We start from the raw sequence: 15,904 nt of genomic DNA on the forward strand, positions 1-15,904 counted from the left end.
TTTGCGCGTTCTCCAATGATTACTCGGAATATTAACTTTGTGAGTTCTCCAATGATTACTCGGAATATTAACTTTGTGAGTTCTCCAATGATAACTTGGATATTTACTTTGTGAGCTCTCGAATGAATCATTGGAATATTAACTTTGTGAGTTCTCGAATGATTACTCAGAATATTAACTTTGTGAATTCTCGAATGATTACTTGGAATGTTAACTTTGTGAGTTCTCGAATGATTACTTGGAATATCAACTTTGTGAGTTCTCGAATGATTACTTCGAATATTAACTTTGTAAGTTCTCCAATAATTACTTGGAATATTAACTTTGTGAGTTCTCGAATGACTACTCGGAATATTAACTTTGTGAGTTCTCCAATGATTACTCGGAGCATTAACTTTGTGAGTTCTCCAATGATTACTTTGAATATAAACTTTGTGAGTTCTCTAATGATTATTCGGAATATTAACTCTCTGAGTTATTGAATGATTACTTGGAATATTAACTTTGTGAGTTATTGAATGATTACTTGGGATATTAACTTTGTGAGTTCTCCAATGATTACTCGGAGTATTAACTTTGTGAGTTCTCCAATGATTACTCGGAGTATTAACTTTGTGAGTTCTCGAATGATTACTTGGAATATTAACTTTGTGAGTTCTCCAATGATTACTCGGAATATTAACTTTGTGAGTTCTCCAATGATTACTCGGAATATTAACTTTGTGAGTTCTCCAATGATTACTTGGATATTTACTTTGTGAGCTCTCGAATGATAACTCAGAATATTCACTTTGTGAGTTCTCCAATGAATACTCGGAATATTAACTTTGTGAGTTCTCCAATGATTACTCGGAATATTAACTTTGTGAGTTCTCCAATGATTACTCGGAATATTAACTTTTTGTGTTCTCCAATGATTACTCGGAATATTAACTTTGTGAGTTCTCGAATGGTTACTTGGAACATTAACTTTGTGAGTTCTCGAATTATTACTCGGAAAATTAACTTTGTGAGTTCTTGAATGATTACTCGGAATATTAATTTTGTGAGTTCTCGAATGATTACTCGGAATATTAACTTTGTGAATTCTTGAATGATTACTTGGAATATTAAATTGTGAGTTCTCGAATGATTACTTGGAATATTAACTTTGTGAGTTTTTGAATGATTACTCAGAATATTAACTTTGTGAGTTCTTGAATGATTCCTTGGAATATAAACTTTGTGAGTTCTCGAATGATTACTCGGAATATTGACTTTGTGAGTTCTCGAATGATTACTTGGAATATTATCTTTGTGAGTTCTCGAATGATTACTTGGAATATTAACTTTGTGAGTTCTCGATTGATTACTCGGAATATTAACTTTGTGAGTTCTCCAATGATTACTTGGAATATTACGTTTGTGAGTTCTCCAATGATTACTCAGAATATTAACTTTGTGAGTTCTCGAATGATTACTCGGAGCATTAACTTTGTGAGTTCTCGAATGATTACTCAGAATGTTAACTATGTGAGTTCTCCAATGATTACTCGGAGCATTAGCTTTGTCGGTTCTCCAATGATTACTTGGAATATTAACTTTGTGAGTTCTCGAATGATTACTCGGAATATTAACTTTGCGAGTTCTCCAATGATTACTCGGAATATTAACTATGTGGGTTCTCCAATGATTACTCGGAATATTAACTTTGTGAGTTCTAAAATAATTACTCGGCATATTAACGTTGTGAGTTCTCCAATGATTACTCGGAATATAAACTTTGTGAGTTCTCAAATGATTACTCAGAATATTAACTTTGTGAGTTCTCAAATGATTGCTTGGAATATTAACTTTGTGAGATCTCAAATAATTACCCGGAATATTAACTTTGTGAGTTCTCGAATGATTACTTGGCATATTAACTTTGTGAGTTCTCGAATGATTACTTGGAATATTAACTTTGTGAGTTCTAAAATAAGTACTCGGCATATTAACCTTGTGAGTTCTCCAATGATTACTTTGAAGATTAACTTTGTGAGTTCTCGAATGATTACTCAGAATATTAACTTGGTGAGCTCTCCAATGATTACTTGGGATATTAACTTTGTGAGTTCTCCAATGATTACTCGGAGTATTAACTTTGTGAGTTCTCCAATGATTACTCGGAGTATTAACTTTGTGAGTTCTCAAATGATTACTTGAAATATTAACTTTGTGAGATGTCAAATGATTACTTGGAATATTAACTTTGTGAGTTCTTGAATGATTACTTGGAATATTAACTTTGTGAGTTCTCGAATGATTACTTGGAACAACAACTTTGTGAGTTCTTGAATGATTACTTGGAATATTAACTTTGTGAGTTCTCGAATGATCACTCGGAATATTAACTTTGTGAGTTCTCAAATGATTACTTGGAATATTAACTTTGTGAGATCTCAAATGATTACTTGGAATATTAACTTTGTGAGTTCTCTCATGATTACTTGGAATGTTAACTTTGTGAGATCTCCAATAATTACTCAGAATATTAACTTTGTGAGTTCTCTCATGATTACTTGGAATATTAACTTTGTGAGTTCTCCAATGATTACTCGGCATATCAACTTTGTGAGTTCTCAAATGATTACTTGGAATATTAACTTTGTGAGTTCTCCAATGATTACTCGGCATGTCAACTTTGTGAGTTCTCGAATGATTACTTGGAATATTAACTTTGTGAGATCTCAAATAATTACCCGGAATATTAACTTTGAGAGTTCTCGAATGATTACTTGGAATATTAACTTCGTGAGTTTTCGAATGATTACTTGGAATATTAACTTTGTGAGTTCTCTAATGATTACTTGGAATATTAACTTTGTGAGTTCTAAAATAAGTACTCGGCATATTAACCTTGTGAGTTCTCCAATGATTACTTTGAATATTAACTTTGTGAGTTCTCGAATGATTACTCAGAATATTAACTTGGTGAGTTCTCGAATGATTACTCGGAATATTAACTTTGTGAGTTCTCTTATGATTACTTGGAATGTAAACTTTGTGAGATCTCAAATAATTACTCAGAATATTAACTTTGTGAGTTCTCAAATGATTACTTGAAATATTAACTTTGTGAGATCTCAAATGATTACTTGGAATATTAACTTTGTGAGTTCTCTTGTGATTACTTGGAATGTTAACTTTGTGAGATCTCAAATATTACTCGGAATATTAACTTTTTGAGTTCTCTTATGATTACTTGGAATATTAAATTTGTGAGATCTCAAATAATTACTCGGAATATTAACTTTGTGAGATCTCAAATGATTACTTGGAATATTAACTTTGTGAGTTCTCGAATGATTACTTGGAACATCAACTTTGTGAGTTCTCGAATGATTACTTGGAATATTAACTTTGTGAGTTCTCGAATGATTACTTGGAATATTAACTTTGTGAGTTCTCGAATGATTACTTGGAATATTAACTTTGTGAGATCTCAAATAATTACCCGGAATATTAACTTTGTGAGTTCTCGAATGATTACTTGGAATATTAACTTTGTGAGTTCTTGAATGATTACTTGGAATATTAACTTTGTGAGTTCTAAAATAAGTACTCGGCATATTAACCTTGTGAGTTCTCCAATGATTACTTTGAATATTAACTTTGTGAGTTCTCGAATGATTACTCGGAATATTAACTTGGTGAGCTCTCGAATGATTACTCGGAATATTAACTTTGTGAGTTCTCTTATGATTACTTGGAATGTTAACTTTGTGAGATCTCAAATAATTACTCAGAATATTAACTTTGTGAGATCTCAAATGATTACTTGGAATATTAACTTTGTGAGTTCTCGAATGATTACTTGGAATATTAACTTTGTGAGTTCTCGAATGATTACTCGGAATATTAACTTTGTGAGTTCTCAAATGATAACTTGGAATATTAACTTTGTGAGATCTCAAATGATTACTTGGAATATTAACTTTGTGAGTTCTCTCATGATTACTTGGAATGTTAACTTTGTGAGATCTCCAATAATTACTCAGAATATTAACTTTGTGAGTTCTCTCATGATTACTTGGAATATTAACTTTGTGAGTTCTCCAATGATTACTCGGCATATCAACTTTGTGAGTTCTCAAATGATTACTTGGAATATTAACTTTGTGAGTTCTCCAATGATTACTCGGCATGTCAACTTTGTGAGTTCTCGAATGATTACTTGGAATATTAACTTTGTGAGATCTCAAATAATTACCCGGAATATTAACTTTGAGAGTTCTCGAATGATTACTTGGAATATTAACTTCGTGAGTTTTCGAATGATTACTTGGAATATTAACTTTGTGAGTTCTATAATAAGTACTTGGCATATTAACCTTGTGAGTTCTCCAATGATTACTTTGAATATTAACTTTGTGAGTTCTCGAATGATTACTTGGAATATTAACTTGGTGAGTTCTCGAATGATTACTTGGAATATTAACTTTGTGAGTTCTCGAATGATTACTTGGAATATTAACTTTGTGAGATCTCAAATAATTACCCGGAATATTAACTTTGTGAGTTCTCGAATGATTACTTGGAATATTAACTTTGTGAGTTCTCGAATGATTACTTGGAATATTAACTTTGTGAGTTCTAAAATAAGTACTCGGCATATTAACCTTGTGAGTTCTCCAATGATTACTTTGAATATTAACTTTGTGAGTTCTCGAATGATTACTCGGAATATTAACTTGGTGAGCTCTCGAATGATTACTCGGAATATTAACTTTGTGAGTTCTCTTATGATTACTTGGAATGTTAACTTTGTGAAATCTCAAATAATTACTCAGAATATTAACTTTGTGAGATCTCAAATGATTACTTGGAATATGAACTTTGTGAGTTCTCGAATGATTACTTGGAATATTAACTTTGTGAGTTCTCGAATGATTACTCGGAATATTAACTTTGCGAGTTCTCAAATGATTACTTGGAATATTAACTTTGTGAGATCTCAAATGATTACTTGGAATATTAACTTTGTGAGTTCTCTCATGATTACTTGGAATGTTAACTTTGTGAGATCTCCAATAATTACTCGGCATGTCAACTTTGTGAGTTCTCGAATGATTACTTGGAATATTAACTTTGTGAGATCTCAAATAATTACCCAGAATATTAACTTTGAGAGTTCTCGAATGATTACTTGGAATATTAACTTCGTGAGTTTTCGAATGATTACTTGGAATATTAACTTTGTGAGTTCTATAATAAGTACTTGGCATATTAACCTTGTGAGTTCTCCAATGATTACTTTGAATATTAACTTTGTGAGTTCTCGAATGATTACTTGGAATATTAACTTGGTGAGTTCTCGAATGATTACTCGGAATATTAACTTTGTGAGTTCTCTTATGATTACTTGGAATGTTAACTTTGTGAGATCTCAAATAATTACTTGGAATATAAACTTTAAGAGTTCTCCAATGACGACATGGAATATTAACTTTGTGAGTTCTCCCTTATTACTCGGAATATTAAATTGTGAGTTCTCGAATGATTACTTGGAATATTAACTTTGTGAGTTTTTGAATGATTACTCAGAATATTAACTTTGTGAGTTCTCGAATGATTACTTGGAATATTAACTTTGTGAGATCTCAAATAATTACCCAGAATATTAACTTTGAGAGTTCTCGAATGATTACTTGGAATATTAACTTCGTGAGTTTTCGAATGATTACTTGGAATATTAACTTTGTGAGTTCTATAATAAGTACTTGGCATATTAACCTTGTGAGTTCTCCAATGATTACTTTGAATATTAACTTTGTGAGTTCTCGAATGATTACTTGGAATATTAACTTGGTGAGTTCTCGAATGATTACTCGGAATATTAACTTTGTGAGTTCTCTTATGATTACTTGGAATGTTAACTTTGTGAGATCTCAAATAATTACTCAGAATATTAACTTTGTGAGTTCTCAAATGATTACTTGAAATATTAACTTTGTGAGTTCTCTTATGATTACTTGGAATGTTAACTTTGTGAGATCTCAAATAATTACTCAGAATATTAACTTTGTGAGATCTCAAATGATTACTTGAAATATTAACTTTGTGAGTTCTCTTATGATTACTTGGAATGTTAACTTTGTGAGATCTCAAATATTACTCGGAATATTAACTTTTTGAGTTCTCTTATGAATACTTGGAATATTAAATTTGTGAGATCTCAAATAATTACTCGGAATATTAACTTTGTGAGTTCTCGAATGATTACTTGGAATATTAACTTTGTGAGTTCTCGAATGATTACTTGGAACATCAACTTTGTGAGTTCTCGAATGATTACTTGGAATATTAACTTTGTGAGTTCTCGAATGATTACTTGGAATATTAACTTTGTGAGTTCTCGAATGATTACTTGGAATATTAACTTTGTGAGTTCTCGAATGAGTATTTGGAGTATTAACTATTTGAGTTCTCATATGAGTACTCGTAGTATTAACTGTTTGTGCTCCAATGAGAACTAAGAGTATTAACTGTGTGAGTTCTCAAATGAGTATAAGGATTATTAAAACTATATTATTTCTTGAACGAGTACTTGGCGTATTAACTGTTTTTGCTTGAATGAACACTGGGACTATTAACCATGTGAATTCTTGAATGATTACTCGGAGTATTAACTGTTTGTGCTCAAATGAGAATTAGGAGTATTAACTGTGTGAGTGCTTGAATCAGTACTCAGATTATTAACTGTTTGTGCTGAAACGAGTACTGGCAGTATTAACAATGTGCGTTCTCGAATGAGTACTCGGAGTATTAACTGTTTGTGCTCGAAATGAGTACTAGAAGTATAAACGGAGTGCTCGAATGAGTCCTAGAAGTATAAACTGTGAGTGCTCGAATGAATACTCAGTGTATAAACTGTGTGTTCTCGAATGAGTACGAGAAGTATAAACTGTATGTGCTCGAATGATTACTCGGAGTATAAACTGTGTTTGCGCGAATGAGTACTAGAAGTATAAACGGTGTGTGCTCGAATGAGTACAAGGAGTATAAACTGTGTGTGCTCGAATTTGTACTAGAAGTATAAACTTTGTGCTCGAATGAGTACTGGGAGTATAAAATGTGTGTGCTCGAATGAGTACTCGGAGTATAAACTGTGTGTGCTCGAATGAGTACGAGGAGTATAAACTGTTTGTGCTCGAATGAGGACTAAGAGTATTAAATATTAACTATCTGAGTGCGTATTCAGGTGAGTAATCAGTAGAACGAATAATCCAATGAACTGATGGTGTTTTGAATGAAAGGACAGAAACGCCAAAGCAAACGTTGTGTAAAGTAGAAATGGTAGTGAAGGGACATCACGTCTACGTCATGAAATGACGTTTACAGATCAGCAGTGACGTGTTGTTGTTTAAATGACGTAACTCGTGAATAAGCACAAACAAATATGCAGCGCGAAATAGGTGGGCGTCGGCATCACGAAACACCTTACAATTACACCTGGCGGTACGAGCACCTTTAACACGTGTGGAGAAGGTCTCCGACCCCGAGCCCCTGTTCCCCCCTTCGCCATTGGTACCGGTGTTGCCCCCAACGCCCCCCTCCACGGTCGTGCGCGCGATGCCCCTAAAACGTGACTCTGTGAGAACGACGTCAGACACCTGCAAGGAGGAAATCACGTTAAACGGCCCTGATAAGTGAAGCGGAATTTCTTGGAGGATTCTTAAGCACCGTGACCTGCGAATTGGGCGCGTTCCCAGCTGAGCGCTTCCAGAGTGGCGGAACCGAGTTCTATTAGACAATTCTGTGAAAGGCAATTAATTTCTAATTTCCCCTAATTTCCCGTGTTGAAAGAGTGTGAAAGTGGGGGCAGCCACCCAGGTTACCAGGACGACATTAGATTATGCTAATTCGACGGCGCCGGCTGCTAAGTGTGCGAAGGAAAGGGTTAAGGGAAAGAAAAAGGTAAAAATTAGACTGGTTCGAAAAAGAAGAAGAAGAAGAAGAAGAGGTTGGGGGATGTGGGGGTTAAAGAGGACTGGGGGTCCAATACGTAAAAAGTTAGACTACTTAATTAACAGATTGCCTTGTTCTGTCTGAAAACTCGAAGGAGAACTTAATGAAATGGCCAAGGCGTGAGCAAGGTGCTATTTGTAAGGACGTCAGGTGTAATTACGCGGCTCACCGGTGGAGTAACACGGGCCCGACTCGCTCTTAACACCGTTCTCGTCCTCTCCACGGCCTCGCTCTTTGCTCTCGTCACCTGGGCGGCTCCGCGGAGACCACGTCATCTTGTTCTCCTTCTTGAGGCGGCGGCGCGCGTTCGCGAACCACGTGGACACCTGAGTGAGCGTCATCTTGGTGATGATGGCGAGCATGATCTTTTCGCCCTTGGTGGGGTACGGGTTCTTGCGATGCTCGTACAGCCACGCTTTCAGGGTGCTGGTCGTCTCCCTCGTGGCGTTCTTTCGGCGCGTGCCTGCACTCAGGTCGACGCCTCCGTACCTGCTCGCACAACACACCTGATCAACCGCAGTCCACGTGTGCGCGACCCACGTCTGCCTCCTTGCTTTTCGTCTTTCACTTTAATCTCCAAATTCATACATCGTTGTCGCAAACACAAACAGGCCCATTGGTAATGCTATAAACGCCCAGGTATCCACAAGTTATCATAGAGTGCACAACTGTGTGTTTTGCATTCAAATATGAACTGCATACATATGATGTGCTGTACAATATCTCAATTTACACCTGATTACGTCATGCTTTTTACCTTGACTTCAAGCACATGACTAATACTGCGTGTCGATGTAAACTTTCACCATCCCACGTGAATATATGAAAGGCCTTCTACACGCAGTAAAACTCCAAGACTCTGCGTCTGTCGATCATTCCCGGTCAGTGGCATCACGTGACCATTGCGTAATAATTTTGGGCTGTTCATGATATAATGCCCTGTTGTTAAAATATCGTTGATCGTTTGCCATGAGTCCGGGCCTATCTGTTTTTTCATCTTTGTTTAGAATATATATATATATATATATATATATATATATATATATATATATATATATATATATACATATATATATATATATATATATATATATATATATATATATATATATATATATATATATATGTGTGTGTATGTGTGTATGTGTATATGTGTGTATGTGTATATGTATATATGTGTGTGTATGTGTATATGTATATATGTGTGTGTATATATATATATATATATATATATATATATATATATATATATATAAATAAATAAATGACTGCCCATGTATATATATATATATACACATATATATTAGATCTGTTTTCATTTTACACCCCTTACACCACACCATTTAATGTATTAACCCTGTGCTACAGTTCTCGGTAAAGTAAATGTACCAACCACCTTTAGAGGCCATTTTCCCTGCAGAGCAGTTGGCCTTTTTCGGGCACCTTGGTCCCCTTTTTGAAGCAATGTTTTATGGCCGGATGCCATTCCTGCTGCCAACCCTGTTGGTCGCCTCTTGCGACACACAGGGAATTACCAGTGAACTGGTACTCAATTTTCCCACCTCGGAAGGATGACAGGTTGAGTTAACCCCCTGGTGTTAATTCAGGGATCGACCAGGATTCGAACCCAGGATCCTCGGATCCCAAGCCGGCACCCTAACCGCTAAGCCAACACCAGGCTAAATGTACCGAAGGCAGTTAATAAGTACATTTGGATAAAATATTTGTGTAAACACAGAGTTGTTGGAATCCTGTTTCAAGCAAGATCTACTTGTTAGTGCAGACACTGCATTAAGACGATTCAGGTACAAAGGTGCAATACAACCAAGATCCTTGTATATCTCGTGTCTATATAGTCCTTGGCCTCGCAAGTCAAGCCCATTAGCGACTTACTGGCGCATCGTTTAATTATCCCATTAGGGTTGAGTTCTTATTGATCCCCTGGAACCGTCATGTTGTCCTCACCGCTGGGTTACGACTCGGCCTCGGAGCAGCCCCGAACCGAATCCCACCTGCTATACTGGTAGTGGCTGATCGTAGGGTCGTACGGGTAGTAGGACGCGGTCTGGCCCAGGCTTCCGTGCAGTGAACCTCCATTGTCCTTTATATCGTAGGGAGACGTCTGCAGCAAACGGTGAAAGGCATTTATATTCATAAATGAATGAGTACAGTTCACGGCGCCTCGGGGGCGCATTTGGAGCGCCTCAGGGGCGCCGGGCCGAGTGCCCCCCCCCCATCCCCACCCCCACATTCCATCCATCCTCTCATCACGCAAATCTATCTGATAACCCCCAAAACGCGTTTGTAAAGTGAGTAATCAATGCATTAATTTTACGACATTGACTTTACTAGTGATAAGTTTGTACTATCGACCCAAAATAATGCAACTTTGGAAAGGTCTTCAGATAGACCCAAATGCCCTCCCAAGTTCCGTATAAGCAGCTACAGGTCACCCGGGTCCTGTTTCAGCAGCGACACACAGTGAGTGATCACAGTCCACACCACGGACATACTTGTCAGGTCCATCTATTTGGGGTCTCGGGAACTCATTGACGAATCGCCAGCCGAATCCAAAAGTGCCCCGCGGGCGCCATTCATAAACTTGATTCGTGTAACGGCTTTTTACGCACCAGCGTGGAGTAGAATGCCGACGGTTCGGTGCCGTACGGGACGTAGTTCCCGTACGTCTGCGTTGCGTACGAGCCCCCGTACACGCTGAGCGCCGCAGCAGCCGCGGCCGAAGTGGCCAGGTCGCCTCGGGCCGTGGCCAGGAGGCGTCCGTCGTACGGAGCGCAGCACACGGCTCCCGACGGAGTGGAGAAGTCCGAAGCAGAGGGTCGCGCCGAGCCCGCCTCGCCTCCCCCGCTCGATGAGACCAGGAGCTGCGGGAAAACGGGGGCACATGAGCGAGCGCGGCCGTTTATCCTTGTACCTCGTACTGTTGTCGGTCTATTTGCATAATGTCCGTCCGTCTCCGTCCTTATCCTGGTATCCGTCTCCCCGCGGACACAACATCGAGCCACTGATCCGAGATACCGACAGACAAGGACGCGCGGGTCTCGCTCCCGCCAAAATTGCGCATTCCGCGCGTGTCAAACGGGACCCGCGGCGCACTTTGCACACCGGCGCTCACGGACACGCACACACACCGGCACTTACCTGCGACGTCGTCCCGTATGGGTATCCGAACTGCGGGTACGACATTGCTAGCGACGGTGGCGTTCTACCATAGTCCAAACAGCTCGGGGCGTCCTTTCGGTACGACTTTAGAGGGAGGGAATGGAGTGAAAGTGAGAGAGAGAGACTCACGCACTCACACGCACTCACAGACACACACACACTCAGACACACGCAGACAGACAGGGCGGTGCTCAATTTGATCCCTCAAATTCGTAAACACCAACTTGGTGAAAAGTCCCAGCTCTGCAAGTGGCCGTTCAAAGGTCCCTCGGCCCGGGCGAGCACGACGCCGATTCTTCTTCCCAAGGCGGGCCCGGAGTAGCTGCGAGAGGAGGAATCCGCGCACTAGTTACAGTAGCTCTACCTCTCCATGATGCGGCTCCGAATATAGCGTGACGTCAGAGCGCTCCTGAAATAGACAGCCAAGGCCTGCGCCCCATTCCCCTACCAATCGCACGAGTAAATTCCAAAAAATTTAATATTTCATGCTAATCCTCGGGTATGCGACTCGGATCCGAGAACCCCGGGCGGACGAGAAAAAGCCTCGATTGTGTGTCCGGAGCGCGGCCTCTGCGGCGGTTTGCGGCGCTCTATTGGCGGGCGGTGTATACGTGACGAGTCGCTGTCCGCAGTTCGAGTCCGAACCGTTCCGGGAGCTTTGCTGCGCGGGTCTCGCTCTTCGCACACCTGAGCGCGCACACAGGCTCGTACACGAGTTTGATTCGCTCCACCTGGATGGAGAAACCATCGATGATGTTGTGCATCGCGTATTTCGACGCAACGCGGTAAATTCAGTAAAGTTTGCGAGTAAACGCGTTGAAAAATGGAACGACGAGTTGGAGTTGGGGTGTGCGGGTGGGTGTGCGAGGTGCTCGATAATTCAATTAAAGGTAAACTACAATACGATGCCCGCGGACTCGGCTTCCCATGCGCGGGAACGTCTTTTGCAAATGGCGCCAAATTTACCAGCATGAGCCGACGTTTGCGTAAATGTCAATTTCCTCGATGTTTCTAATCCGCTACAAGCGATAAAAAGCGTTTGAACGAATTGAGATCCAGAGCGCGGGATTCAAAGAGAATTTGGTGCTCGAATCGAAAAGGCTCCTCTCGAAGTACGTGTAAACTTGTACATGGACATTGCAGGACGACACGTGGTTTAAATGAGCGAAAGTTACGCGGGGAGGGGTGGGAATGATTTCAGTGGGGAATGGCGAGATGCAATGGTATGGATGAGACAAGGACCCCTATTAAATGATGGACGTGCTGGGAGCGTGCGGCCCTTGTAATTTGGACCAGCGCGTAATTGCCTTAATTGGATGGGTCGAAGAGCCTTTTAAACCCTGAAATAAAAATAAGGCATCACTCACGGACGCATATATACACATCCGTGTAATCATGGACGCATATACACAAGTGTAATCACGGGCGCATATACACATCAGTGCACTCACAGACACATATACACACTCGTGCAATAACAGATGCATATACACATCCATGCACTCACGGTCGCATATACACATCCGTGCACTCACAGACACATATACACATCCGTGCACTCACAGACACATATACACACTCGTGCAATTACAGATGCATATACACATCCATGCACTTACGGTCGCGTATACACATCCATGCACTCACGGACGCGTATACACATCCATGCACTCATGGTCGTATTTAATCATCCATGCACTCACGGTCGCATATACACATCCATGCAGTCATGGTCTCATATACACATCCGTGTAACCACAGACAAATATACACATAAGTGTAAGCATGGATGCATATACCCATCCATGCACTCACGGTCGCATATACACATCCGTGCACTCACAGACACATATACACACTCGTGCACTGACAGATGCATGTACACATCCATGCACTCAAGGTCGCACATACACATGCATGCATGCACTCACGGTCGCATATACACATCCGTGCACTCACGGTGTCACATACACATCGGTGTAAGCACAGAAACATAGGCACATCCGTGCACAAACGGACGCATATTCACGTCTGTGCACTCACGGATGCATATACAGATCCGTATAATCATGGACGCATATACACAAGTGTAATCACGGGCGCATATACACATCCGTGCACTCACAGACACATATACACATCCGTGCACTCACAGATACATATACACACTCGTGCAATAACTGATGCATATACACATCCATGCACTCACGGACGCGTATACACATCCATGCACTCATGGCCACATTTAATCATCCATGCACTCATGGTCGCATTTAATCATCCATGCACGCACAGTTGCATGTACACATCCATGCACTCATGGTCTCATATACACATCCATGTAATCACAGACGCATATACATATAAGTGTAATCATGGACGCATATACTAATCCATGCACTCACGGTCACATATACACATCCGTTCACTCACAGACACATATACACACTCGTGCACTAACAGATGCATGTACACACCCATACACTCAAGGTCGCATATACACATCCATGCACTCACGGTCGCATATACACATCCGTGTAATCACAGAAACATATGCACATCCGTGCACACACGGACGGATATTCACAAATGTGCACTCACGGACGCATATACACATCCATGCACTCACGGTCACATATACACATCCGTTCACTCACAGACACATATACACACTCGTGCACTAACAGATGCATGTACACACCCATGCACTCACGGTCGCATATACACACCCATGCACTCACGGACGCATATACACATACATGCACTCATGGTCGTATTTACTCATCCATGCACTCACGGTCGCATATACACATCCATGCACTCATGTTCTCATATACACATCCGTGTAATCACCGTCGCATATATACATCCGTGCACTCACAGACGCATATACATACTCGTGCACTAACCGATGCATGTACACATCCGTGCACTCACGGTCTCATATACACATCCATGTAATCACAGAAACATATGCACATCCGTTCTTACATGGACGCATATTCACATCTGTGCACTCACGGACGCATATACACATCTGTGCACTTACGGAAACATATACACATCTGTGCACTCACAGACACAAATACACACTCGTGCAATAACAGATGCATATACACATCCATGCACTCACGGTCGCATATACACATCCGTGCACTCACAGACACATATACACACTCGTGCAATAACAGATGCACATAGATATCCATGCACTCACGGTCGCATATACACATCCATGCACTCACTGTCTCATATACACATCCGTGCACTCATGGTCTCATATACACATCCGTGTAATCACAGATGCATACACACATAAGTGTAATCATGGACGCATATACAAATGCATGCAATCATGGTCTCATATACACATCCTTGTTATCACAGACGCATATACACATAAGTGTAATAACAGACGCATATACTCATCCATGCACTCACGGTCGGAAATACACATCCATGCACTCACAGACACATATACACTCTCGTGCACTAACAGATGCATATACATATCCATGCACTCACGGTCGCATATACACATCCGTGCACTCACAGACACATATACACATGTGCAATAACAGATGCATAAAAATATCCATGCACTCACGGTCGCATATACACATCCATGCACCCACGGTCGCATATGCACATCCGTGCAGTCACGGTCTCATATACACATCCGTGTAATCACAGAAACATATACACATCCGTGCACACACTGACGCCTATTCACATCTGTGCACTCACGGACGCATGTACACATCTGTGCACTCACGGACGCATGTACACATCTGTGCACTCATGGACGCATATACACATTAATACACATTAATGCACTCACGATCACATATACACATCCGTGCACTCACAGTCATATATACACATCCATGCATTCTGCAGATGAATATAATCATTCGTTCACTCTGTTGATTAATATACACATTCGTGCATTCTGCAGATGGGTATACACATTCGTGCACTCTGCAGATGAATATACACATTCGTGCATTCTGCAGATGAATATAATCATTTGTTCACTCTGTTGATGAATATACACATTTGTGCAATCTGCAGATGAATATACACATTCGTGCACTCTGCAGACGAATATACACATTCGTGTTCTCTGCAGATGAATATAATCATTCATGCTCTCTGCAGATGAATATAATCATTCGTGCTCTCTGCAGATGAATATAATCATTCGTGCATTCTGCAGATGAATATACACATTCATGCATTCTGCAGATGAATATAATCATTCGTTCAATTTGTTGATGAATATACACATTCGTGCACTCTGCATATGAATATACACATTCGTGCACTCTGCAGATGAATATACACTTTCGTGCTCTCTGCAGATTAATAAAATCATTCGTGCTCTCTGCAGACGAATATAATCATTTGTGCATTCGGCAGATTAATATGCACATCGTGCTTTCTGCAGATGAATATACACATTCTGCATATGGATATAATCATTCATTGACTCTGTTGATGAATATACACATTCGTGCATTCTGCAGATGAATATACACTTTCGTGCTCTCTGCAGATGAATAAACAAATTGGTGCTCTCTGCAGACGAATATAATCATTCGTGCATTCTGCAGATGAATATGCACATTCGTGCACACTGCCAATGAATATACACATTCGTGGTCTCTGCAGATTAATATAATCATTCGTGCATTCTGCAGATAAATATACACATTCGTGCTCTCTGCCGATG

The 15,904-nt window shown here is 40.1% G+C and overlaps 1 protein-coding gene across 1 annotated transcript in view; it reads right to left on the bottom strand.

The window, feature by feature from the left end:
• IRX6 (iroquois homeobox 6) overlaps nt 1–11,193 on the bottom strand; it is a 17,189-nt gene extending 5,996 nt beyond the window's left edge. Inside the window, exons 1-4 of the mRNA XM_068127796.2 lie at nt 11,149–11,193; nt 10,620–10,871; nt 10,002–10,111; nt 8,159–8,478 (exon numbers count right to left, since the gene is read on the bottom strand). Of these exons, the coding sequence (XP_067983897.1) occupies nt 8,159–8,478; nt 10,002–10,111; nt 10,620–10,871; nt 11,149–11,193 (727 nt within the window). The remainder of the gene's footprint in view (nt 1–8,158; nt 8,479–10,001; nt 10,112–10,619; nt 10,872–11,148) is intronic.
• Nucleotides 11,194–15,904: the final 4,711 nt, after the last annotated feature.

This window comes from Myxine glutinosa, chromosome 9, assembly GCF_964187855.1.
Source record: "Myxine glutinosa chromosome 9, kmMyxGlut1.1, whole genome shotgun sequence".
Taxonomy (NCBI): Eukaryota; Metazoa; Chordata; class Myxini; order Myxiniformes; family Myxinidae; genus Myxine; species Myxine glutinosa.